The sequence below is a fragment of the Anguilla rostrata genome, chromosome 18, assembly GCF_018555375.3.
Source record: "Anguilla rostrata isolate EN2019 chromosome 18, ASM1855537v3, whole genome shotgun sequence".
Lineage (NCBI taxonomy): Eukaryota > Metazoa > Chordata > Actinopteri > Anguilliformes > Anguillidae > Anguilla > Anguilla rostrata.
This window is the reverse complement of record NC_057950.1, coordinates 30739238-30764821: the sequence shown is the minus strand read 5'-3', so window position 1 is coordinate 30764821 and position 25584 is coordinate 30739238. Positions and strand designations below refer to the sequence as shown.

The following is a 25584-nucleotide window of genomic DNA, read 5'->3' as shown; positions in this document are numbered from 1 at the left end:
GTACTGTACTGGCTGTGTGCTCCTGTAGGTCAGTAGTGCACTGGCTGGGTGCTCCTATAGGGCAGTACCACACTGGCTGGGTGCTCCTGTAGGTCAGTACTGCACTGGCTGGGTGCTCCTGTAGGGCAGTTCCACACTGGCTGGGTGCTCCTGTAGGTCAGTACTGCACTGGCTGGGTGCTCCTGTAGGGCAGTACCACACTGGCTGGGTGCTCCTGTAGGTCAGTACCGCACTGGCTGGGTGCTCCTTTAGGTTAGTACTGTACTGGCTGTGTGCTCCTGTAGGTCAGTACTGCACTGGCTGGGTGCTCCTGTAGGGCAGTACCACACTGGCTAGGTGCTCCTGTAGGGCAGTACCACACTGGCTGGGTGCTCCTGTAGGTCAGTACCGCACTGGCTGGGTGCTCCTTTAGGTCAGTACTGCACTGGCTGGGTTCCCCTATAGGTCACTGGCTTGTGTGGGGCGGTGGCATGTATTAGGCCCCTCCCCCTGGGTGGGCCATAGATCAGTAACAGCTGCACAGGGCTGAGCTGGATAACGGATATCAGCAGTGAGGACAGCCTCCTCTCTCCAGTCTGTCTGAGCTCTAGTGCTCGTGATCCCAGCTGAACCGCGGCTCTCATGAAAAGGCTCAACCATCCAGCTTTCAGATGGTAGGTGATCATATACATATATATATATATATATATCTGTGGTCTGTGTGTTTCCAGTGACTGCTGTACATTGAGGAGATCTGAGAAAGGTATTGTCATCATCATCTCTCTCTCTCTCTCTCTCTCTCTCCTCCTCCTCTCACTTTCTCTCTCAGGTTTAGGAACCATAGGAAGGCAGACGTTACTACAGTTGACAAAAAGCTACCGAATGGCTTCTTGGAAGAACAAGGTAATTTGACTTCTGCTGTTTATGCTTGTTGGTTTATATTTGTTCCTGGACTCACACACATGTGGGCACAACAGCAAGAGACTTTGAGCACCACCTCACACACTGTGCATTTCACTAATGCTAATGTGTATTATATTGAGTGCTTGGTTTAAGTGCTGAAGTGTGGCTTTCTAATGTTTATATTTAGTGAAGCCATTTTTTATATATTACATGTTGATGTACATCAGTGGTTCTCAAACTCGGTCCTGGGGGACCATTGTGTATGCTGGTTTTTATTCCACCCTCAACTGAACCACAAGAGTCTTTGCTAAGCACCTTGATTAGTAGACTCAGGATCAGGTGTGTGCACCCACACTGGCCCTTTCTGGATAAGACTGGGCACCCCAGCTCTAAAACATGAAAAGCACCTAAGAAACTTTAAGAAAAATGAACAGCTTGTTAAAATTCTGGGATTACAGTTGAGGTTGGAATGAAAAACAGCATACTCAGTGGTCCCCCAGGACCGAGTTTGGGAACCAGTGATGTACAACAACATACAAATTTGGAGAGTAAAAACCAACGTTTCTGGAGGCAGCAAAAGTGGAAAGTCATGTGACGTCTCATCGCAGTGTTCTGTGTGGAGCACCTGTCCTTATCTGAACCGTGATTCTGTGTGTGTGAACTGCACACTTCAGGCAATTTTCTGTAACTAGGAAGAGTAGCATTGCTGTGTCCACTTAGACACTTTCCTTTTACATACAACAGGGATCCAGTTACAGTTTAATTTCCAACAAAGAATCCCTTCCCTCTTGATTCAGGGAGGACAGTTGATGGATAGTGTGCATTTGCTGAACTCTATTACGGAGGTAGTAGCACTGCCATTTGCCACGCTCTGTAATATGGCCTGACGTGAGGTTACCTCTGTCGTGTGGGCTTTTAATGGGAAACTTTCAAGTACACGCCCATGCTGTTGTCCACTGATGAATATTTAAGCAGTAGATTTACTCTGCAGTGTGGGTTTGTGCCCACAACAGCGTTTCTTCTTACATTTTAAACAGTGAACAGCAGCATATAAAATGCTGCACTTCCGCTGCACTGAATCTTTAACAATATGGCCACCTGGTTGAAGTACTGAGTCTTCCACACACACAACAAGCTTTACTCGACAGCAAACCCTTCCCTTAAAACAGCAGAGCTCTGTATAAATGGCACTCCGATGGAGTAAATTTCACACTGATGGTGTCTTCTCCTCCTAACGAAGGACCACGCTGTTGCCTCCCTCGGCTGCATCGTTCAGGTCGGTACTGAGCGCAGTCTGCGTTTCCCTGGACTGAGTTTCACTGGAATCTGATCGCGCTGATAGAGACTCACAGTCACATGATCTGAAGATAAACCAATCAGTCGCTTTCACTAGCTGAACCATGCTATCTAACAGACGTGGCACTGTTAATTTCACTGGTCTGTTAGCAGTGTGTCAATGATATGCTAACAGGTCGTGTTCAGGGACTTGGATGATTGCTATGATTAATGTATAATATAGTGGTATATATTGTATAGACACATACAGTACATACACTGATACATTTTAGTGATAATTTAGGAAATGTATGAACTATTAAGCAATTCAGTTACTCATAATTACAGCTAATCATAACTTCAAAATCAAGCATGTACTTCAATCCAATCAGGATTTTCACAATTAAGGTTGAACCCCAATCAGCTCTGCATTGATTGAAATGAATGAGTGGATATTGTAGGTGTGGCGTGATTGTTCTACAGGTGGAATCTGATCAGATAGAGATGCCTGATAACACTGATTTCTGAATTTGGTGGTGCTGACCTATAACAATTATTTGACATTGGTCTGTTTGGGCCCAGCAGAAAAGTGTTTCAGATGCAGTGAGCTTTTTTGTGTGAAATGTGCACGTTATGTTTTACACAGAAATTACCGGAGCCTCGACTTTAAATGGCTGACTGGCGCACAAGTTGCGTTTTGCGAAAAGTACTGTAATCACCAATCGTGATGCTGGGTTGTGGAGGTGGCGCCCCCTGGAGGACGTTTTAATCAGTCTGACAGAACGTTCCTGATGCCTTACAGAGCAGCAGACGGTGGTTCTGCTCCCCAAATTCCCGCCCGCGCCCAAGTACTTCCCCATCCCCGTGTCCCGTCTGGAGGAGGAGTACCGCCAGCGCTCGGCCGACGACGGGAAGATGTTCCGCGAGGAGTACGGCGTGAGTCCCGCCTCTCGCACGCTCGTTCGCCCTCGTTCACACTCGTTTTTTCCAGTTTAGCCTGTCCTGTTTCTCCCAGCACGGCGGTCCGCTGCACAGGGACCCAATCACAATCGCCCGTCCTGGGGAAGGGGGTGGGTGATGACGGCTGGTCAGGGTCAGGGTTCCCCAGGTTACTGTTATTTCAGATCCCTGCTGAGAGAGATGCCAGCTTCAATTTGCACAAAGTCTCCTGTAGTACTGTGTGGTCTGCAGCGTGTAAAATAAGTCAAATAAAAACAGAAAGTTACCTATACAAACATAACGTACACACACCAAATACTCTTCTTTGTATATGTGTGTAATGCACACACACACACACACACACACACACACACAAGCAGTAAAATGTTATAAAATAAAATCACAAAATAAATGGCAAAAGCACTGTGCACACTACACAATATGTCGTGAGCACATTAACACGAGTGCCAGTTTTGTGTGCCTGATTTATTTAGCTCAGATTGCCTTCGGGCTGCAGACTGCGGGTTCTCGGTTTCGCCGGTCACCTTGGTTACCTCTGATGTGTGTTTTGTCGTAGTCTCTGCCCAGTGGCTGTGCTCAGGGCACCTGTGATGTGGCCAGCAGAGAGGAGAACAGAGAGAAGAACAGATATCCCAACATCCTCCCCTGTGAGTCCGGAACCTCTGCCAAAATCCTGGAGTGAATCTCGTACACAGGCTGCTATCGGCACGGTGGCATAGTCAGTAACAAGTGAATAATGTGACCCGAGAGTTGCAGGTTCAGTTCCACACTGGGGCAATTCCTTTGTCCCTTTGAACTTTAATTTGGGGATTAGACATAAGAATAGGGATATCATTGGAGTTGTTGGGATCTAGTTTATTGAGGTGTGCGTTTATATTATATGTTAGTCAAAACTTAAAGAAAGTGAAAAATATATTTTTTTAATGTTTATATGTGTGTTATTTAGCTTATTGTTCACTTTTAGTTGATTAATGCAGGTTTGTATGTACACATTAATGGTTCATTTTAAGCCTCAACACTAAGTTTGTTTCTTTTCACAGATGACAACTCCAGGGTCGTGTTAACACAGATTGATGGGATTAAGAGCTCAGATTACATAAATGCCTCGTATATCGATGTGAGTTATCGTTATGTGTAAAATACATGCTAATTTAGTAGAGATTAATAATCATTAATACATAAAATATACACAGTGCTATACAATGTACTGAAGACATTGAACAATTTTGACACCGGTTCTTTTTCACCAGGGTTACAAAGACAAAAACAAATTTATTGCAGCACAAGGTAAGGGTTTTTTAAACCAAAGATAATTTATTTAACAAGGAGTCAGCTTTCCTTCCTGGTCTGATGTATGAGTTCCCCTGACAGAGCAGTAGGTCTGAAAGCACACAGGGATCTTGATCACTTCCAATGGACAGAATCACATTTGAACCCATCCCTGTGTTACAGGTCCCAAACCAGAAACGGTGGCAGACTTCTGGAGGATGATTTGGGAACAGAAGACAGCGACTATAGTGATGCTGACGAACATAAAAGAGAGAAAAGAGGTGAGGGGGTTTGTGGTTATCTGTTTCAGCAAAATCCGTCCAACAGCTAGCAGCAATTACATCAATAATATTCCTGCCATTTGCACTTTTCATTTCCTTTGCATTTCCTGCTCACCATTAAACTAAATAGTTCAGTTTATTCAAGGAACGTATTGCCTTTAACAATTTGAGTAGGGAAACTTAATCTGTTAAACTTTCAAACTACTCTGATATTCAATGTCTTATTCCATTTTTTAAATTGAGAAAAGCAGGTGAAGATTCACCGCGAATTTCCATTGTTGATTTTTAGAAAATATTTTAGTGCAGTAAAGAAATCGATAAAATTAAAACGTTTGGTTGAGTGGCCTTCTTAAGCCGATGACTAAATACGAGTTAATGAATAAATACATGGCTTAGTCTTTTAGGAATTAAAATTAGTCTGATTCTCATTAAATGATTTATATCCTCCTTCTCTCCCATGATTCAGACTGCCAGTGGGAGAGGAATAGACAAATAGATAATTACATTATAGGTGACGAAATTTGGGTCACTTCAAATCTTGCCTCTGTTTCCTCAGGATAAGTGCCACCAGTACTGGCCCGAGCAGGGCTGCTGGTGCTATGGCAACGTGCGGGTGGTGGTGGAGGACTTCACTGTGCTGGTGGACTACACCATACGGAAGTTCTGTGTGCAATACGTAAGTGTCTGCCCCGCCGGAGATGCCACTGTGAGCGTACGCTGCAAACACTCACCATAAATTCCTTGTTTTGGATCAAAACGATAGTTTAGATCTTTTTTTAGAAGTGTAGTGATCTTTTTGAGTGTAGACTGCAGATGACTACCATTCATTTCTTGTATTTAGGCCTACTTCTTGGGCCAAAGTGACCATTTGAAACTATATTTAGTAGCAGGACATTTTCCAAAGCCGAGCACAAAAACATGTCCTTTTATTTCTCTTACCATATCGTAATGATTCCCAGATTCAAAGGCAGCTACATAGGTTTCAAGGATAGTGTCCTTTCTAAGATTAGAATATAATTTCATAAAGGAAACTGTGCAGCAAGTTGTTCAACAGATGTTCTGGCTTTTAGCCATAGATTTATACTGCGGAGGATCATAATGATTAAATGCACATTTTGATGTTTGAATTCAGCACGACAGAGGTAAAGCCTGCCTTTCCAACATGCTGTCCTAATGAAGATTTGTTCCACAGCAGGGGGGGTGGGTGTAGTTTTATAGAATCTACCACAGGACACGATTTCACGCTCCACAACAAAGACGGGGCGCTAGCGTATGACTCACGCTCTTCAAAGTCCGGCCCGAGGCAGGGTCCTTTGTGTGCGCGGTCGGGCTGGCGGGACCGTAATCTCGGGCCGTGCCTGTGATCCTCCAGCAGGGCGGCGACGGCGCCAAAGCCCCCAGGCTGGTCACGCAGCTGCACTTCACCAGCTGGCCCGACTTCGGGGTGCCCTTCTCCCCCATCGGCATGCTCAAGTTCCTCAAGAAGGTCAAGACCGTCAACCCGTCGTACGCCGGACCCGTCGTGGTGCACTGCAGGTAGGCGGGCGGGCAACGGCGTAGCAAAGTAGCTGCTTGAACTTTTACCTCAAAATAGCAAAACAAAACAAGTTTTTTTTTTTTTTTAATCATTTGTGAGGTTTTGTTTGTTCCTCCGGCCTGATTCGTCCGCGTGTTTTCTGGAACCTCCCCGTGGAAGTCCGAGCATTTCATAACTTTGAAAAACAGACCAGCGCAGAAATATGCGCCTCCGGTCGCCAACTGCTGCGGCAGGTGGCCGCGTTCGCGTCCCCGGTGGTTGAATGGGGCCCTCAGATTGGTTGTTAACACCCCGAGCTGGAATGCGAGACCGCGGCTGAGAGGAACTCGGGCCGAACGGCTCTGTTCGAGCCAGCTGCGCGTGATTGGCTGAGAGCCATCCGGCACTGGCCCACCTGTCAGGGTGTTCCTCCGTGGTGTTCCACTGAAGGTGGTCACATGACTGTGCCAAGTCCACTGGAGTACCGATGTTGTCATCGTGTGCATTTGCCGCTCTTTGCATTAGAGTATGTTACATTGCCTTACGTTCCTGTATATCGGTGTAAATATAGACACTTGTCCAACGAAAAAAAAATGTAAGTGCATTCCATTTCATGAGTAGAAATTATTTATTTGTTTCTACTGGGAATTATTTTGGAAATAATTGTTCTTAGTTTTATGTAATGTTCTGTGGGCACACACATAGATAGTAGAGTTTACTACAAAACTAATTATGTGTTTAACACAAAACATTAAAACCAGTCCTTTATATCCACTATAAACCTTCCAGAGACCCGTGGCACCTTGTCTTCCAGCAACACAGCATCCCTACTTCCTGCAGGTTTAATCACTACTTCCTGTGGGGTTTTATTGTGATTAATCACTACTTCCTGTAGGGTTTTTTGTGAGTAATCACTACTTCCTGTAAGGTTTTATTGTGATTAATCACTACTTCCTGTAGAGTTTTATTGTGAGTAATCACTACTTCCTGTAGGGTTTTATTGTGAGTAATCACTACTTCCTGTAGGGTTTTATTGTGATCGATCACTACTTCCTTTAGGGTTTTATTGTGATTGATCACTACTTCCTGTAGGGTTTTATTGTGATGAATCACTATTCCTGCCCCACCTCTTCCAGTGCTGGCGTGGGACGGACGGGTACCTTCATCGTCATCGACGGCATGATTGACATGATGCATGTGGAGCAGAAGATCGACGTCTTCTCCTTTGTGTGCAAAATACGAAATCAGCGCTCGCAGATGGTCCAGACTGACGTGAGTGCCCTCTTGTTGTCGGAATGGGTACTGAGTCCACATGCCGCAATCTGGAATGTGGAATTCCACATTCACATCATTTCATATTGCTGCCATCTCTTACCCTTTGTATGTAGCATGTTGGAATGGGAGGATGTTTATTTATTTATTTTTTTGTTGCTATTTTAAAATATAAATGGCATTACAAGAGAATTTAAGAGCTTAAATGGCGTGGATGCACACGCATATGATCGCCATGTTTTAATAAGACAAGCCATGTTTTCAGCATTGGCATGTTCCATAGGGACTTTTTGACCAGGCTGTATATTTGGCTGTTTCCCTGTCCCACAGATGCAGTACTCATTCATCTACCAGGCCCTGCTGGAATACTACCTCTATGGGGACACAGAACTGGACATATCTTCTCTGGAGGGTCATCTGCACAAGCTGCACAACACAGTGGTACCCCTGGACCGGATCGGGCTGGAGGAGGAGTTCAAGGTAAGAGCTGCTGCTTGAATCATGTCTGTCTCGTACACAGACATCATAACTGCCATTTCAGTTCATTAAATTATCACGCTCTCACTGCTCTCCTACTGCCAGTGCACACTCCTGTTTCTGTGCTTGGGATTTAAACTCAGTGGAGCTACGATCCTCCTCTACATATATTTTGGTACACACACACACAGGTACACACACACAGGCACACACCCAATGTGAATACTGTCCCATACCATCCCATAAGAATGAATGCCCTGCAAATCTAACAAACTTCTGGTTTTAGTTTAATGGATACAAACTAGCAACATTGTTCACTTAAACTAAATTACATACAAATTTTACAGTCACATTGCATCTCTAGCATGTGCATTATCATTTACCCTTGTTTTCATTTATAATGTTTCATTTCCTATTAGAAATTGACCAACGTGAGGATAATGAAGGAGAACATGAGGGTGGGGAACCTTCCGGCAAACATGAGGAAGAACCGCGTCCTGCAGATCATACCATGTGAGAACACTTGCCATTCCTCTTACTTCTTACCTACATTCTGCTGCCATTTTTCTAGGGAGCCTTATCACCCAACATCTGTGCCTGACCTCACTAATTCTCTTGTGGCTGAATGGAAGCAAATCTAATATCCAGCTTTCCCAGAAGCTTCAACCAGCACATACGGGTGTGATATATTAGGGTGCCATACTTTTGGCCATGTAGTGTATATAGCAAGCTACTTATCTAAATGTTATTGCTATATAGTAATTATTATGATATGTCATTATAAAAGTACCCTAATTAGTCATCTCCCATGTTGTTCGTTCTAATTAAAATACTGAGCCATAGCAAGTTGGCATGTACACCTTGTTACATTCATTCAGCTGACTGGCTGTCTCAGCTGGCTGGCATTAGACTATTATCACAAAAACTTCCATTACACTTCCATTACGCATGCCTATACACTATTTTTAATTTACACAGCTAGCAAGCTAGCTAGCTATGCTTTGGCCATTTCATTGAAACTACAGTGTGATGCTATGCTACATAGCTGTTCCACCATTTAATGTTGCCAGGTTGAGTATGTAGGCTGTGACATCATCAGACATGTTTACTGAGCAAAATGCTCAAATTAGCTCCTCTGGAAATGCATGTGGCTGTATAAATGGTGCAGCCATCACAAGAAAAACAAAAAACAAAAAAAATAAAACAAAAGAAAACCATAAAAAAGATCTTTGTTTTGCAATATACTTTTTATTAGATCTTATAATATATTGTAAATACATACATATTCATCAAAGTAATATTCAACACTGTACTAGTAAAATCATTGGAGCCAGTAAAAGTACTAGTAAAATCATTGGGATGGTTCTTTAAAGGTTCTTTTTTTTTTAGTTTTGTGGTGGGAGCATGGTAGGGGAGAGGAGGGGTCAGTGCTGTTAAAACAGCCAGTGTGGGCATCACAAAAAAACAAAAGAAACCACAAGAAATCATTTTTTGCTATTGATTTTGATTAGATCTTATGAGACAATACATATTCATCAGAGTAATATTCAACACTTTACTAATAAAATATATTTTTTGTGTTTTGTTATGCAGTGGGGGTATGGTAGGGGGAGGAGGGGGGTCATCGCTGTTAAACAGCCAGTGCGGGCTCAGAACGTAAAGTCTGCTTCAGCCATGTCGATAGCCCAGGCAAACTTCTCTCTCTGGCTTTTGTTGTAGATTCTGTCCACGGGTACCTTCATGTTCTTGCACCTGGAGAGAGAGAGAGAGAGAGAGAGAGAGAGAGAGAGAGTACAAGATTAAGCAGCCAGGCATACAGAGTTCACCAGACACAGTCCACACACATTCAACCCTCTGCACTGTATAATATAGTTAAGAGAAAAAGGTGATTTTCAGCATAGTGTGTGAGTGAGTGAGTGAGTGTGCCTGTATGTGTGTATGTGTTTGTGTGTGCTCACCAGGCGAGGGTAATGCGAGGGTCCAGGTAGCTGAGTTTGGAGGTTCCTAGGGCGATCTGTTTGCCCTCCTCTCTGTCTGTGGCCTGAATGTTAAAATTCAGAAGCTGGTCCTCAAGGCGACGACTGGTTTTCCGCTTTTTCTCAACCTCACTGAAACACACACACACACACACACACACACACACACATACAGACACTTGTGAGGGAATAATGCACATGTGGGGCACTCACACATGCCACTTGTTGCCAGGGCAGCCCTTGGCCTTCCATTTGGCCAGTGTCAGCTCTGTCTTGGCCTGGGCCAGCTCCTGCGTCTTAATTTTAATCTGCAGGAGCAGGAAAGAGAACATGGGAGCAAGAACAAGACGCCGTCTTCATTCCTCCTCCCTCTATCTTTCCCCACAATCTGTGCTCTACACCTCTTTTTCCTCCCCTAATCATTTTCCCAGTGCTTATGGCTCCGCCCCCTCGTGTACCTTGGCCCGCAGGCTGGCCATGGACTTCTCAAAGCTCTTTGGCTTCGCCCGCTGGTGGTTACATAGAACTGCAACTGCGCGGTTTGCCCTGTTATAGGCGAGCAGCTTCAAAGCCTGGCCGTCTGACTCTATCATAAGAGCGAGAGAGAGGGGTATTACTGTGGTTAGGAGTGATTTTATTAGATGCACAGGTATATGTAATTGGATGTCAGTATGATGATATAACTCATATATGGTGCATAAGACTGGCTGTAGGGGTGGGACAGGTAACAGGTAAGTGTACAGGTGTGTTAGATGGAGCAGAGGTGTAGATACTCACTGCAGGACAGTTCTGCCAGTCTTTTCTGCAGGGTTATGGAGGCGTTGTAGGTGCGAAACACTTTGGCAGTCAGACCGGGCATCAGAGAGCTGAGATATGTATTCAGAGTGGACGTCTGAGCAGGGAGTGAGAGAGTGGGAGTGTTATAGACACACACACACACACACACACACACACAAAGAGATTCTCCATTCAGCTATAGATTTTCAGCAAGAAAAGAGAGGCAATCGGGTTCAAGACTCACAGTCGGTCAAACAGATCATCTCCAGCCTGCTTGTCCTCCATGAAAACCTTGAGGTTTTTAGAGACCTGGAGCACAGAACAACAGGACAGTGCATCGGAACCATTCCGGATAAACACGCGTTGCTGGGGGGAAGAAATGTGAATGCAGCACTGAGGAAACATCGAGGAAGTGCTTAGGCTGATGTCTACACTTACCCTCTTGATGACGGGCACTCGGTTGCAGTAGCGGATGGAGTCTTTCCCCAGGAAGTCAAACTCCACCACGTACTCTTCCTCGCCCAGGTGCCTGTGCAGCCCACCGTGTCCGCTGTCTCCCCGCCACCTTCTCGTTCCCCGCCCTCAGGGCCAGCTGCGGCGGAAAATCGAATCTCTGTTCGTTTCGTGATTCGGTCGTAACGATAACGCAGTGGACCTTAGCATCTCAAACTGAAGGGTGGTGGACGTTTTCACAACTTGAGACCGTGTGCTCAGCCAGTGTAGAGACAGCAGAGACGCATCTCAGACAGGAAGTCCCGCCCTCCACTCACCTTATCGATTAAGTAGAGAGCGGTGGCTCTCTGCCGTATCAGCATCTCTTTGGAATCCATGTCCTGGTAATACTGTAGGAGCTCAGTCTCCTGGCCACCTCGTACTTCTCCCAGTTCTTCTCACCCTGGACGGACAGTACAAATTGCTTACTTTGCCTGCTGTTACATCACTTCCTATCCATAAAATGGTCCACATATTTCATGTGGTTTCTGCAGCTTCTTCTGTTACCCTCTTGTGTGGGTTGGGTCCAGCATGTACCTTAAGTTTGGAGCTGGCATTAAGCATGATGTATTTGTAGGAGCCCTCAATGTTCTCTGTCCAGCTGGCCAGCCATGTGACATTGCTGTCATGGCAAACTTCCTTCCACCTATGACCAGCAGGGGGCTCTGGGATTTCGGATTGTCTGTGGGGAGGGCGAGGGTGAGCATGCATCACATGTTGCAATATACCCTCACTCCCCTGCATGTATCACATTTAGCAATATGCCCTCACTCCCAGAATGCATCATATGTTGCAACATATCCTCACTCCCAGAATTCATAACATGTATCAACATGCACTCACTCCCAGCATGTTTACACTTAGCAACATGCCTCTAACTCCCAGCATGCTTCATTCCCACCATGCCTATAGATCCCAGCATGCCTCTAACTTGCTGCAGTTGATGATGACATCCTCAGGCTGAATCCTCCTCTTCAGCATGCCCTGTTTGGGGTGGTCCCCTCGGCCACGGAACAGGCCTGGGGGCTCAATCCCGAAGTTTCCAATGTGCTCACGGTGCTGGTCCAGAGTGCAGTAGCCATACTCTTCAGTAAGCCTCGCATTAGCCGCTTTGATGGCCTGAAAACACACAAGTAGTAACAAGTGAACACTAATGAGACTGGGAGCGGGTGGGACAGGTAGAGAGGAAAAGGAAATGCTTAAGAATGAACCAAGCTGTCAGACTTTTAACCCCGCCCACCTGGTGATGATGCCACGCCTACCTGTTTCTCCTCCTTGCACATGTTATGTTGGGCCTCCACCCTCCTCTTGTGCAGGTTGAGGAGCTCCCAGAAATCACACTTATCCAGGTCAGTTATCAACATGCTGGAGTCATCTCCTGTTCAGAGAACTAAGGAACCCGATTTACAAAGAGCTCAACAAATCAACTAATCTACCCAACAAAATCAACTAAACGCAGTCAGTCAAGCCTCCATCACCCCCCCCCCCCAAACCCCATTCTCCAATCTCTCTCACCTTTCTCCAGTCTGTAAGGAAGTTGTTACGGAACACCTCTTTGGTAGTGTACTCATGGTCCAGCATCTGAGCATAGAAGAAGGCCACTTCCTCTGCATGGGGATTCTGTTTGACGCTCGCCCTGAGGACAGAGCACACACACACACACACACAGATTTCCTCAGGTTACAACACACACTCATATTTCCCTAGACATTTTTAAACGTAACACGCAAAGTCAAGTGGGATCTGGCTACATCTCCGTGCTCACCATTATAGTAGAAACTGACACCATCAGGAAGGGGCTGGCATTCTGCAGGGAACAGCGGTCCCTTGGGTTCAAGAAACTTCCATTTGGTCCCATCTTCATTCATTTGCTCCTCCCACCTTATAGAGGGGGAGGGACCAAATGGAAGCGGGAAGAGGAAGTGAGATAACATAGACACCGCTGGATAAGAAAGCTACAAAAACAGTTTAGCCACCATGTAGCCTGGTAATTTACTCAGTACTCATGCAAACACACACACACAGAGCATGCTCTGTACCATTGCTGGTTTCCCTCTTCTTCCTTCACAATGGGCCTCATGGGTTTACTGTCCTGTTCAGGCTTCTTTTTCAAAGACAGCAGGCAGTCTGTGTCTTCCTTCTGCTTCTGCTATGGAAAGAGCAAGGGTCAGCTGGTTACGTAGAGTTTCCCCCATTCTTGAATTTATCTTTCTGAGCTATGTATATGTGTGTGTGTGTTTGTGTGTGTGTGCGTGTGTTTATGCACACCTTCATGTCACCAGCAAACTTGTTGCTCCATGAGTCTCCATTTCTCCTTTAGATCTCCTTCTCTGGGGGGAATCATCCTTTTCTGCTCCTTAAGCTCCTCTTGCAGGACCTCGCTCTTTTTTCTCTTCTTTGTTTTCGTCCCTTTCGGCTTCATATTCATAACCATATAATTCTGAAGCTCCGCCTCTTTTTTCTCCTTGTCAATCTCATGAAGCCCCACTTCTTTGTGCTTTTTCTTTTTCACCTTTTTTCGGAGCTCCACCTCTTTTTCCTTTTTCATCAGCTCATTGGACCCCACCTCATTTTTTTATGCCTCTAGCAGGGCATTTTTAGCTTCTTTCTCTCCCTCCGGAAGCCGCATCTCTTTTTGTGACTGAAGCTCCGCCTCTTTTCTCTCCTGAATAATTCTCCTGGTCAATCTTGTGAGAAGCCCCGCCTCTTTTTGTTCCTTTTTAATCACCTCCTCCTGAAGCCCCGCCTCTGTTTTCTCCATAATAACCTCCTTCTGAAGGCCCGCCTCTTTTCTCTCATTCATCATTGTCTGCAGAATGTCCAACTCATTTTTCTTCTTCTTTATCATCTCCTTCAGAAGCTCTAGCTCTTTTTGCTCAATCTGAGCAATCTCCTTCTGAAGCTCCATCTTTTTCTTCTGCTGAATGACTTCCTTCAGAAGCTCCGCCTGTTTTGTCTCATTCTTGCCAATCAGTTCCTGAAGCTCCTCCTCTTTCTGTGCCACAGTTATCATCTCCGTCTGAATCCCCACCTCTGTCTTCTGCTGAATCACTTCCTTCAGAAGCTCTGCCTGTTTTGGCTCGTTCTTAGCAATCAGCCCCTGAAGCTCCTCCTCTTTCTGTGCCACAGTAATCACCTCCGTCTGAATCCCCACCTCTTTCTTCTGCTGAATGACTTCCTTCAGAAGCTCCACCTGTTTTGGCTCTTTATTAGCGATCTCCTTCTGAAGCTCCGCCTCTTTGGGCCCTTCGTAAACTTCAGAAGCTCCGCCTCTTTTGGCTGTTTCTTATAAATCTTCTGAAGCTTCGCCTCTTTTAGCTCTTTTCGCTTTGCTTCTTTTTGGTTCTTGATTTTCATCTAATGCTTTTTTAGACCCGGTCTTTCCCCTCTGCAGTGTTCTTCGTTTTCTTCCTGAGCTCCTCATACTCATCACTCTATCTCTTCTCATTTGATGGCCTGGTCTCTTCCTTGCTCTGCTCTTTCAAAGCTGCCCTCCTCTTCATCTCTTTCTTCCAGATTTTTCTGAGCCTCTTTCTCTCTTCTTCCTTATTCCCCCTCTTCATCTTCCCTGGCCCCGCCTGTCCCTCTCCCTGCAGCCTCCTTTTTTTATCCTCCATCTCAATCTCTTTTTTTGGGCCAGCCTCACCCTCCACCTTTTCCCTCTCCCTTTTTATTTCACCCTTCTCCTCCACTCTTCTTTTCCATGTCCCCCTTCTTTCTTTCCCCTTCCATCCTCGCCTTTTCCTTTCTTTTTCGGGCTGAGATTAGCTGTTAGCTTCATACCAGCTAACAGTGTCGAAACATATTGTCGAAGAGCAGCCCTAAGCGGAGGCTAATTTAGGCTACTGCTGATTGAGCAGAAGAAGGACTAAATCATTTTAATGCCTCATGAATGGGTTTGCCTTGTCTCATTTCTGGGTACCTAATGCACCACCTCCAGCTCCAGTTCAAGTTTTAATTAGATTTGACTGAACTGAATTTTATTTCATATCGCTTTGCATTTAACCTGCTATGTTGCTTATCTATGCAATAGCCTCAAATAGGACAGAACGATTGCAGGAGCAGCCAGGCTGTCTGATAACCGCGTTCACGTCATATGGGAGAAGAAGACTTCCCATCATGCTTCGACTTGAAGGGTTCATCACGCATTGTATTCAGTTGTGAAACTCAAGATGGCTTGAGTGCGTTAAATAAATATAAAATCGCGCATAAAAAATAAAACACATACACAGAAAACAATATGGCTTTGTTAACTTGAACGGTTGGAAAGTTCCTAGGCGTGGAAGCCATTTTTCTTTCTGCATTCACACATTTTCGTATTTTACTGCCAGTTCTGAGATAGCTATCCCAAGAGAGTGGTACAGTTTTTAATCCTAAAACCCGGAAGTAAGTTCGCATTTTTGCGCCGTGGGTTCCGTGACCGTCGTCGGATTCCAATGCTTTTTCCCCATAGGGATTTAGTTTTCTGCCGAAAATAAGGTATGTGAGTAACGTAAACCGTAGGAGAGTTTCAGGTTTTGTACATTGGGTTCCGAAGCTGCAATGTGCTTTTAAAAAGTAAGTTGTTAACAAGTTTCTATATTTGGAACTACTACAACGTTCGTTTTGTGGCAGCCGTCTAATAAACGAAATCTTCATGGGGGTAAAGCATTGGAAATCTGCCGAGGGAACCCATGGCGAAAGAAACGGCTTTTGCCTACAAAAACACATAACCACTGTAACACATCCATGTTCCCTTTAGCCTGGCGAAGCGATGGAACAGGAATTCCTTGTTTGGGTGTATGATTATGTCACGGTGGTCTATTTCGACCACTCCCATATGACGTGATGCGGCGTAAATGCCGTAGTTTACAAGTGTGGTTTTTTGAACACAGCCTGTGTTCTAACTACAAACATTCCGTCAGCTGACATCTCCCTGCATTCTGACACCACCCCACTGTGACATCACAGAAGGTATGAATCTGTATGTGTAACTATGTGAAGCCTTAAAATTCATGTTCAAAATATGCTAATAGTCAATAGCCCAGTTCACCGTTTTTGCTCCTCACCCCAAATAAAGATCGTTAGCACGTTTGCTATAGTAGGTAATACATGTGGAATAGCTGGCCTTCACATTGGAGGGTAATTGAATTGACACAGTAATGGCAATAAGCTGAAATACTAGCCATACATGTCTTCACAGGGAAAACAGATGACGACTATTATTATTATTATTATTATTATTGTTATTATTATTATGATTATTATGATGATGATGATTATTATTATTATTAGCAACATATCATGTGTTATAATATTTAATTGATTTGGTATGTACTCTTTCACAAAGAGACTCGCTGTTAGTGTTATGATTTGTCATAGTCACAGAGATAAATCTCATCTAATCTTTTAGCAATTAGTTATATTTACAGCTAAATCAGTCCTGATGAATTAATACAAACTTGGACACACTGTTCAAGGTGAAGCCGGAGGGTTATGCTCACAGAGAAGGAGGCCATGGTCCCAGAAAATCAACAAGTACAAGTTTTGATGCCATTATCCTCCTTTTTCTTGAAATAAAATATCCATGACTATGAAAGCTGTTACCATCTGTGTGTAAAATGTCCGATCTGAAAATCAGTTGATAATAGTTTGCATTTTATCACATCTTCCACTGTGACATAACAGAGGTAAACAATACTGAACATTCTAACCTACTTGAACATTCTATTTCTTTATGGTTTTCTAGTCAGAATTCCTACTGTTTTCAAGGCCTGTACTGTGTAACACCAATTTGTTTAAGGGTTTTCAACATGAAAGCTAATACACTCATGCAAAGCATAAATACAGCTCTAAATACACACAGTACATTGAAAAATATTTCTTCCTAAAGTTATAATTAAAGAATATATTGTCAGAATGGCATGCTGAAACAAATACTATTCCGTGTTTGAAAGTAAATAAGCATGGTTCCAAAGCAATACTACCCCTTGGTTTCTACATTTCTGTGATCTGTGATTCTGTGGTCCTGGATTTCTTCATCTTGCCTTTTCAAATGGATTAGTCTTAACATTCAAACAACAGTGATGACAAGAAACAAGTGGTTAACTCAGTCAGTTAATATCAATCATTCTGTAGGCAGACCATTTTTATGCTAAATATGGGATGATATGTGGATATTTGTGGTATACTTTGTGTATGACTCAATCATCAGTTTTGACATTTGTTAAACATGCTTGTTACGATGTGATAATGAGAGCACAAAGCTGATTCTCTTTCCTAAAACTTGTTTTTGTTCCTAGATGATTTCAACAGAGTAATCCTGTCTATGAAAAGGGGCCAGGAATTCACAGATTACATCAACGCCTCCTTCATAGACGTAAGCACCCATCCACAGCCCTAACAAGCCACGCTGGCTTTCACTGCATGTACAGTACCAGGCGTTCACCGGTCTGCTTGGTGAAGTTCATTTCCTGGTTTGTGCTCGAAACATCCCACCGGACACTAGGCCCTCGTTTTATTCCGGAAAACTCATTGAATTTCTTTTCCCTAGGCACTTTAGTCTTTCAAGTTCCCTACTGACATGTAAATTAGAAATGTTAGAAGTGAGAGGAGAATGGTGTTATTTCTCTGTAAAAACTGCAGTTTAACTGAAAGTGTGAACAGGAAGTGTGTGGAGAGCTCATAAGAGGTTATAACGCGGTATTGGCGGTGTGTTGTGTAACTGTGCTGCTGTGTTACTCTCTGCTCATGAGGCTGTGCTGGTCTTGCGCAGGGCTACAGGCAGAAGGATCACTACATGGCCACGCAGGGCCCCCTGGCCCAGACGGTGGAGGACTTTTGGAGGATGGTGTGGGAGTGGAGGTGCCACTCCATCGTCATGCTAACCGAGCTGCAGGAGAGGGAGCAGGTGGGTGAACAGGCCTGCGGACAGGCCCTCTTCATTTCAGTCAGATCCTCGTCAGTTCAGTTCTTGTTCAGTTCAGCCAGTTCCTCTTCAGTTCACTCAGTTATACATGTCAGCAGAAATTCAATTCATTCTTTCAAAATGCTCATAGAATATTTTTTCATTTATCAATTCATGAATGAAATTAAAATTGTTTTCCTGAGTTGACTGAATTGAAATAGAAATGACCCCCCAGCCCTGTAGGCGGAGCAGTATTTCCACTGCATGGGGAGTAACTAAATCCAAATCCAAAGTGAAATCAAAGTATAATTCTGTGTCTTTCATTTAAGTCCATTGTGCAGATCTTATTTCATGTTATTTATGTATGCTTTGGTCCTGGAATTGATATCTGAAACAGTTGGTCCTTTTCCAATTGAGATATCTTAACACATCTGGCATTCAGTGGAAATAAATAAATAAATACATAAATACCAATAAATTTACCTAAAATGCCTACATGTGACATCTGAATTATTACACACAGGATAAGTGTTTCCAGTACTGGCCAGCAGAGGGCACTGTGACACATGGAGATTATGCAGTGGAAATCAAGGGGGACACGCTGTGTGACAGCTTCAGCCTGCGAGACCTGGTGCTCACCTACGTTCCGGTAAGTTCCGTGCGCAGCGTGTGCAGGGGAACAGGACTCTGCAGGTTTCCTGGTTTTCCAGAATCAATGCCGGATTTTAAACATCATTGAGTCATACACTATATGGCCAAAAGTATCTGGACACCCCTTGGTCTGGGGATGTTTTTCATGATTTGGGCTTGGCCCCTTAGTTCCAGTGAAGGCAAATCTTAATGCTACAGCATACAATCACATTCTAGGCGATTCAGTGCCTCCCCAGCAGTTTGGGGAAGGCCCTTTCCTGTTTCAGCATGACAATGCCCCCGGCAATACAGCAAGGTCAATATAGAAATGGTATTGTCAAGAACGGTTTGGAAGAAATTGGCTTGCCTGCATAGAGCCCTGACTTCAACCCCATCCAACACCTTTGGGATCAATTGGAAAGCCAATCAGTGTCCGACCTCACTAATGCTCTTCTGACTGAATGGAAGCAAACCCCTGCAGCAATGCTCCAACATCTAGTCTAAAGCCTTCCCAGAAGAGTGGAGGTTCTTATAGCAGAAAAGGGTGGACAAACTCCATAAATAATGCCCTTCATTTGGGATGAGATGTTGGATGTCAGGTGTCCACGTACTTTTGGCCATGAAAAGTATTTAATACATTTTTTTCATTTCATTTTGTAGTAGCATATCTGTGGAGTGAATGGGGGGAGAAATGCCTCATGTGTACTTCAGCACTGCGGCAGCGTTGTAGCATGTGACCGGGTAATGACGCGCGACGCGCGCATGTTCTCCTTCCCCACAGGAGAATCAGACGCGGTTCGTCCGCCATTTCCACTTCCACGGCTGGCCCGAGGTGGGGATCCCGGGCGAAGGGAAGGGGATGATCGACTTCATCGCTGCCGTGCAGAGGCAGCAGCAGAAGTCCGGAAACCACCCCATCGCTGTGCACTGCAGGTGCTGATCTCAGATCAGCCAACACCGCTGGTCTTAGTGCTCCTATACCGCCTGTGCACCTAGCACCCTAAAACCACTGGTCTTAGTGCTAGTCATACACCCTTTGCACCCTAATACGGCTAGTCATGTGCACTTAGCACCCTAATACCACTGGTCTTATGCCCTTACTAGCCTAATACTATTGGTTATACATCCTTGGCATCCTTTCACTGCTGGTCATACATTCTTAGCACCCTAATACTGCTGCTCATACACCCATAGCACCCTAATACTGCTGCTCATGTGCCCTAGCACCCTAATACTGCTGCTCATGTGTCCTGAGCTCTCTAATACTGCTGCTCATGTGTCCTGAGCTCTCTAACGCTGCTGGCCATGTGTCCTTAGCTCCCTTATACCACTGCTGATTCACCTTTAGCACCATATTACTGGTGGTCATACATACTTAGCACCTTTATACTGTTGGTCATGTGCACTTGGCACCCTGATATCATTCGCATCTGGATTTGGATTCGCAAGGCAGCACCTCATCACACACCGGCGACCCCTGCTGGCAAATCAAGGACCTGCAAGTCTACTTGTTAAGCTGTGCGTAAAGCACAGAACCTCCCACTGTCTTAAGCCGCGTTTCCACCGCAGGAACTATACCCCGGAACTAGGAACCTTTTGAGGAACTCAGTGCGTTTCCACCGCAGGAACTAGGGTCTAAATTTAGTTCTGGGGGCTTTGTTTTACCCCCCAAAACGTTCCTGCTCGGGGGGTAGTACTTTCCGAAAGTACAGGAACCTTTTGGGTGGAGCTTGCAGCGCTGAACATTTCTGATTGGTCGAGTACTCGTAGCGTTTGTGTTGTATTTATTTTCCGCCATTACCCGCCATGTTTGAAAATATGCAGCGGCAAACCAATTTATTTTCATAATAACTTCAAATCAAACTTGTATGTTATGCGGCGCAGTAGCCAACGTTTGGTTATAGCCTATCAACGTCTTGGAATTATAACGTGTGCTCTTCTGTTCTTTTCTTGCTTTAGTATTCGTTTTATAAAATGCTAAGCATTCGTGCTGGGACAGCATATTACGTAGGCTACCAAAACATTCAAACGGATTAATTCGGTTGCTGAATATTTTCTTCCGGATTTTCTTTGTTAGCCCGTTGTAATTGACTCAAAACGTTTGATACAGTTATGTGAGGTATGCGGTAGTTCTGCATAATTAACATTGGTGATACAGTACAAGCAAACTGGAAATCACCTTCCGCACTTTTTATCCGGGTAAAATAACAGGTTAATTCTAGTAATCTTCCCTTTAGCTTTTTCAGACTGCCGTAATTTTACTCAATTTTACTGCCATTTTTCAATTCCACGAAAAGACCAGGAAGACTATGGACTCATTTATGGTGCATGGTTCGCATCTGGAGGGCACACTTCGCTGCTCGGCTAGCAGTAACTTCGAAGGAAATCAAACGGTGGCTGTACCACTACTAATTTACATTTTCACGCAAGTCCGAGTTTTCGTTCGTTTTTATTCTTGTCATTTTGCGATTAGCCTATATGGAATTGACGACGAGAAAGTAATAAAACAGCTAATTGTTTACAACGTGTGCATGTTTTCTGCTGTTAATGAATGTGTTTGAGAGGATATATGAAAATCAATAAATACAAAAGTAACCATATATAGTCATTGTTGGTAACCCGTTATATAAGTGGAATAAACCCCTCCGGGCTGTCCCGGTTATTAGAAAATAATGTAGGCTACTTCGGTGGTAGTATGGGGTTACAGAAGAACTCGTATGACAGATGGACCGACGACAACGTCAGTGGGCTAATTTGCCTAATCTTCGCGGTACTTTAGACCCCGGTGGAAACGCAGACAACCATTGGCTGAAGGAACCTTTTAGTTCCTGGTAAAGTAGTTCCTGGGACTGAAAGTTCCGGGTAATTTCGGTGGAAACGCGGCTTTAGCGAACCCGACTGCTGAACTGTGGTGTGATAAGATGTTACGACCCCATGGGTCTAGGGGTGCATGGGGTATGTAACTTGATGTTAAATGGCCGGGAGATGTTAATGCTGTAGATATGGTAACAACAAAAAAACACAGACAAAGCAGCAACTCAGTGCACGGGTGTTTACTGTGATAAACAAAACGGTGCAACAAACTACCAGACATATAACAACCCAGACACACACTACCAGGGTCAACGGACGCTGGATGTTGCCAAAAGAACAAAAAAAAACAAGCTAGCTAAACCAGAGAGTAAACTAATCTAGTGTATCAAGTACACAAACAAAAGGCCTATCTACTCTAACTAGCAGACTGAAACACAATTGGTTGGCAATCACCCCTAAGGACTAGTGAATCTATACAAAACATAGCCTACGGGCATATGTACAGGAGCCCCCAGTCTTACCTGTCCCAAGCCTTGGAAGTGTACATAAAACAAGACAAGTTCAAGTGAGTGGTTAACATACATAGTCAAATACACAACACAGAGCAAACAGTCAGACATCCATTGTTACAAACAGGTGGGGTTTTTATAGTAGATGTGGCGAGTTCTGATTGGCTGTCCGGAATTGACACGGAGGGTGGGGCTTGGTGAAGGTGGGACTTGGTGGATGGTGACTGACAGGTGAAGGCAGGGAAGTCCACACAAAAGAAAAACATGGCACGTAACATAAGAAGCAAAGATTGGCATCTTATGAGCACATGTTTATCCGTTCTCTCCTGAATTGATAACATAGATTGCAGCAGTGAACGCTGGTATTTAATCTGTGGAGAAAAAGCATAAGGATGAAAGCTGGATATTAAGGCCTGTATTAATAGCAGTGCTGTACTGTGTTCTGCCGCTGAGGACTTCTCTGTGTTTCACAGTGCTGGTGCAGGGAGGACGGGCACGTTCATCGCCCTCAGTAACATCCTGGAGCGGGTCAAAGCCGAGGGGCTGCTGGACGTGTTCCAAACGGTCAAGAGTTTACGGATGCAGAGGCCCCACATGGTTCAGACTGTGGTACGTATGGGAAACCGCTCCATCTTGGAGCTTGGGCTGCAGTGCAGAGGAATGGCTTACTGCATCACAACTGAGAAATCAGTTGAGCCCAGTGAGCTGAATCTGGAATCTAGACGTCTAGATGGGGGGAAATCTAGCTTGAGAGATGTTTTGATATACTCTGGTATAGCTCAGGTATTTCCCGGATATAGCTTGGCTACATTCTAGTTTGTTAGAAAGCTTTTCAACCAAATGTAGCTGGGTTTTCACCTGCATGCCTAGACAGTGTTCCATCGACTTTTCATCACAAAAATGTTCACTGGGAGATGTCTTGGAAGAATCACAAAATACAATCTCTTCACAAGATAGTCATTTCTTAAACAGTAAATGTTAATTTGAAATGATTTGAATAAAAGTTTAATAAATTATTTGAAAGTTTCTAATCTCTGTCAATTCCCTCTCTCAGGAGCAATATGATTTCTGCTACAGAGTGGTACAGGACTTTGTCGACATTTTCTCTGACTACGCCAATTTCAAGTGAAGACTTTGCCTTAAATCTTCCATTTCAGGGGAAGGAAGTATTTTACGTTAGTGATGCTATTTGGTCAGGAAATCTTTTTAACTGAATTAAATGAAGATCCTGTTTTACTATGCACTTGTACTTAAAGGTTACTGCAAATAAATAATAGCTGTACTGTACTGTAATATACTTGTGTTACTCAGTTGATGAGATCTGTAAATACCAAAAAAGATTTTCTGATTTAACAATTTGATATGAATGGAAGAATTTAGGGAAGAATGGGATTTGTCATTGTTAATTACCTTTGGTCCCATTGCAGTAATTATGTGTAAAGTACCTGGGCTCATGTTTTAACATTGTTTTATGCCAACTGAGAATTATTTTTAAAGATTATTTAAATGTTATACACAATATTTATACTACTGTAGTTTATGTAAATTGTGTTTTTATGTGATGTTGCTGCATATGATCTCTCAATAACATTTTATCAAAATTTAGATAAATTTCTATAAATGTCAGGTTTTATTTATTTCCATTGTAGGTGAGTTATAACATTATACAAAGAACGTTATGTGTGAAATCCTGTGTGTGAAATATTATTTAGGATGCAAAACATGAGGAAAAAACTCCCAGGCAGGACAATAACCAGAAAAAATAACATAAAAATAAAAACATAACACTGAGCAGCAATCAAACCAGATATATTCAAAAAAAAAAAAAACAAAAAAAAAAAAACAGGCTGACATAAATTAATTTCTTGTGCAAAAAGCGGACGCAGAAAAAAATGCATTAATAAAAGAAAGCAAGAGGAAATTTTCACTTTCATTCAGTGCGTCCGATTTCCAGAACCTTGTGAAAATGAATAAAGTTGGATTTTACATTTTGCTTAACATTCAGAAGCAGTACTGTTGCTTGAATTGTGACTGAAGCTCATATTTGCGATAACACTGCTGTGTCCGAGTCAGCCTGGCTCTTCCCTATAAGGCAATGGATGAAACTACAGTAAAAGAAGAGGTGGGAAGTCGTTCCTCTGTTTGAGAGCTGAGGTATAGGGAAGAGGTTTCCAAACTGCAAGGATTTTCTAAACATCTCACCACTGTAATGTGCTTTCTCGTTTGTGTGTTTGCATAAAGCAGTGTCATATCTTGATCAGAAGAAAAAGAATCTTTCTGATCTGGTTAGAATGGTCACCAGGTGACTTAAATTCTGTAATGTGGACATATTTGTAGAACAAAGCTGTGTCAACGGCAGTTGCGCCAAGCAGAGATAAAAGTATAAGGGTACATTTTTGAAGCTGCCTCGTAAAAAAAAAAAAACAGTTCCTCTCAAACCCAGCTAATATGGGTGCTTTGCTCAGAAAGCATTAATGAAGCCATGAACTGTGTGAGATCCTTGGTGATCCTCCTTTTTAAAAAAAAAGTTTTAACAATAACCAATGATTCCAGAATGTCTTTGTAAAAACAAGCTAACACACTTTCTGTGTAATATCTTTTTCTGACCAAATGTACCTCACTAGAAATACCTGTAAAGGAAAGGAACAGATGGACTGGGGGCGTGATTTTTTTCCAATGGCTGCTGGGATAATTCTGATGTGATGTTTAGCTGCGGAATCGCGGGCTGGGGTTCTGCGTTTGCTGGAGCGCAGACGCATTTCGATCCTTTCGCTTGCGCTCGTCGGTGGAGTCTTTATCCGGTTGACCGTGTCTTTTGTAAATGCAGGTTGTGACATTAAATAAATTCATCCAAAACAACGTCTTGCTTTGTTATTTCCTTCATTGTTTTATGCGGCTAACACAGTTACCCAAATCTGTGCAATTGTGGCATAGGGATTTCATATGAGCCATAGCAGGTATCGTAAATAAGTCATTTTTGGCTGTTGTAAAGCTGAGGTTATTCATTAGTGGGCCTGTTTCTGGCAAGCCCACTCTTGATATCTTTCATATTTATTATCTGCACTTTCCGCCCATTTTTCTAGCTCTAACTAGTCCTACTGTTTTTGCACTACATTCAAACACTACATTTTTACACCAAAATGACTGGCTAGTTCTAGACATTGTTGCTTGTATTCAGATTTTTGACATATTTAAAACTTTCAAATAATATTCAACTTTTGGTCACTCCATAGAGGGTCACTCAAGGACGTTTAGTGCGACGCTTTAGTAGGATGCATGGACGCACTTCCAACGGCACAAGATTTTTAAGCACAGCTTTATTGCCTAACGTTACTTTATCTAACTGTAACCCTAACATGTTAGCGTTTCACCTACTTTAGTTAAGCTAGTTAGCGCGTATGGATACTATCCTGCACGCATGAGTAGGAGCTATGGACACAGCTACAACCCGTGTATGGATGCTATCCTGCATGCATGAGCTAATGACACACAGCTACAACCACCGATACAGATGTATGGACACACGGAGGACAACAAATAACGTTACAGAGGTGAGGACATGCCGTAG

The 25584-nt window shown here is 43.7% G+C and overlaps 1 protein-coding gene and 1 pseudogene across 5 annotated transcripts in view; one reads left to right on the top strand and one right to left on the bottom strand.

The window, feature by feature from the left end:
* The window catches only part of LOC135244640 (receptor-type tyrosine-protein phosphatase epsilon-like), a 69360-nt gene extending 44485 nt beyond the window's left edge, over window positions 1-24875 (top strand). For 3 of the 5 annotated variants that reach the window (XM_064317097.1, XM_064317099.1, XM_064317098.1), the window contains exons 5-22: window positions 809-882; window positions 2123-2158; window positions 2960-3093; window positions 3674-3764; window positions 4158-4234; window positions 4368-4404; window positions 4570-4667; window positions 5224-5343; window positions 6040-6203; window positions 7320-7455; window positions 7786-7935; window positions 8352-8445; window positions 17459-17535; window positions 17932-18066; window positions 18587-18712; window positions 19475-19626; window positions 22490-22625; window positions 23071-24875. In XM_064317097.1, the coding sequence (XP_064173167.1) occupies window positions 809-882; window positions 2123-2158; window positions 2960-3093; window positions 3674-3764; window positions 4158-4234; window positions 4368-4404; window positions 4570-4667; window positions 5224-5343; window positions 6040-6203; window positions 7320-7455; window positions 7786-7935; window positions 8352-8445; window positions 17459-17535; window positions 17932-18066; window positions 18587-18712; window positions 19475-19626; window positions 22490-22625; window positions 23071-23145 (1912 nt within the window). In that variant the 3' untranslated portion in view covers window positions 23146-24875. The remainder of the gene's footprint in view (window positions 1-808; window positions 883-2122; window positions 2159-2959; window positions 3094-3673; window positions 3765-4157; window positions 4235-4367; window positions 4405-4569; window positions 4668-5223; window positions 5344-6039; window positions 6204-7319; window positions 7456-7785; window positions 7936-8351; window positions 8446-17458; window positions 17536-17931; window positions 18067-18586; window positions 18713-19474; window positions 19627-22489; window positions 22626-23070) is intronic. The other 2 variants (XM_064317100.1, XM_064317101.1) reach the window with 2 other exon arrangements.
* LOC135245189 (DNA topoisomerase 1-like) lies at window positions 10325-13725 on the bottom strand (annotated as a pseudogene).
* Window positions 24876-25584: the final 709 nt, after the last annotated feature.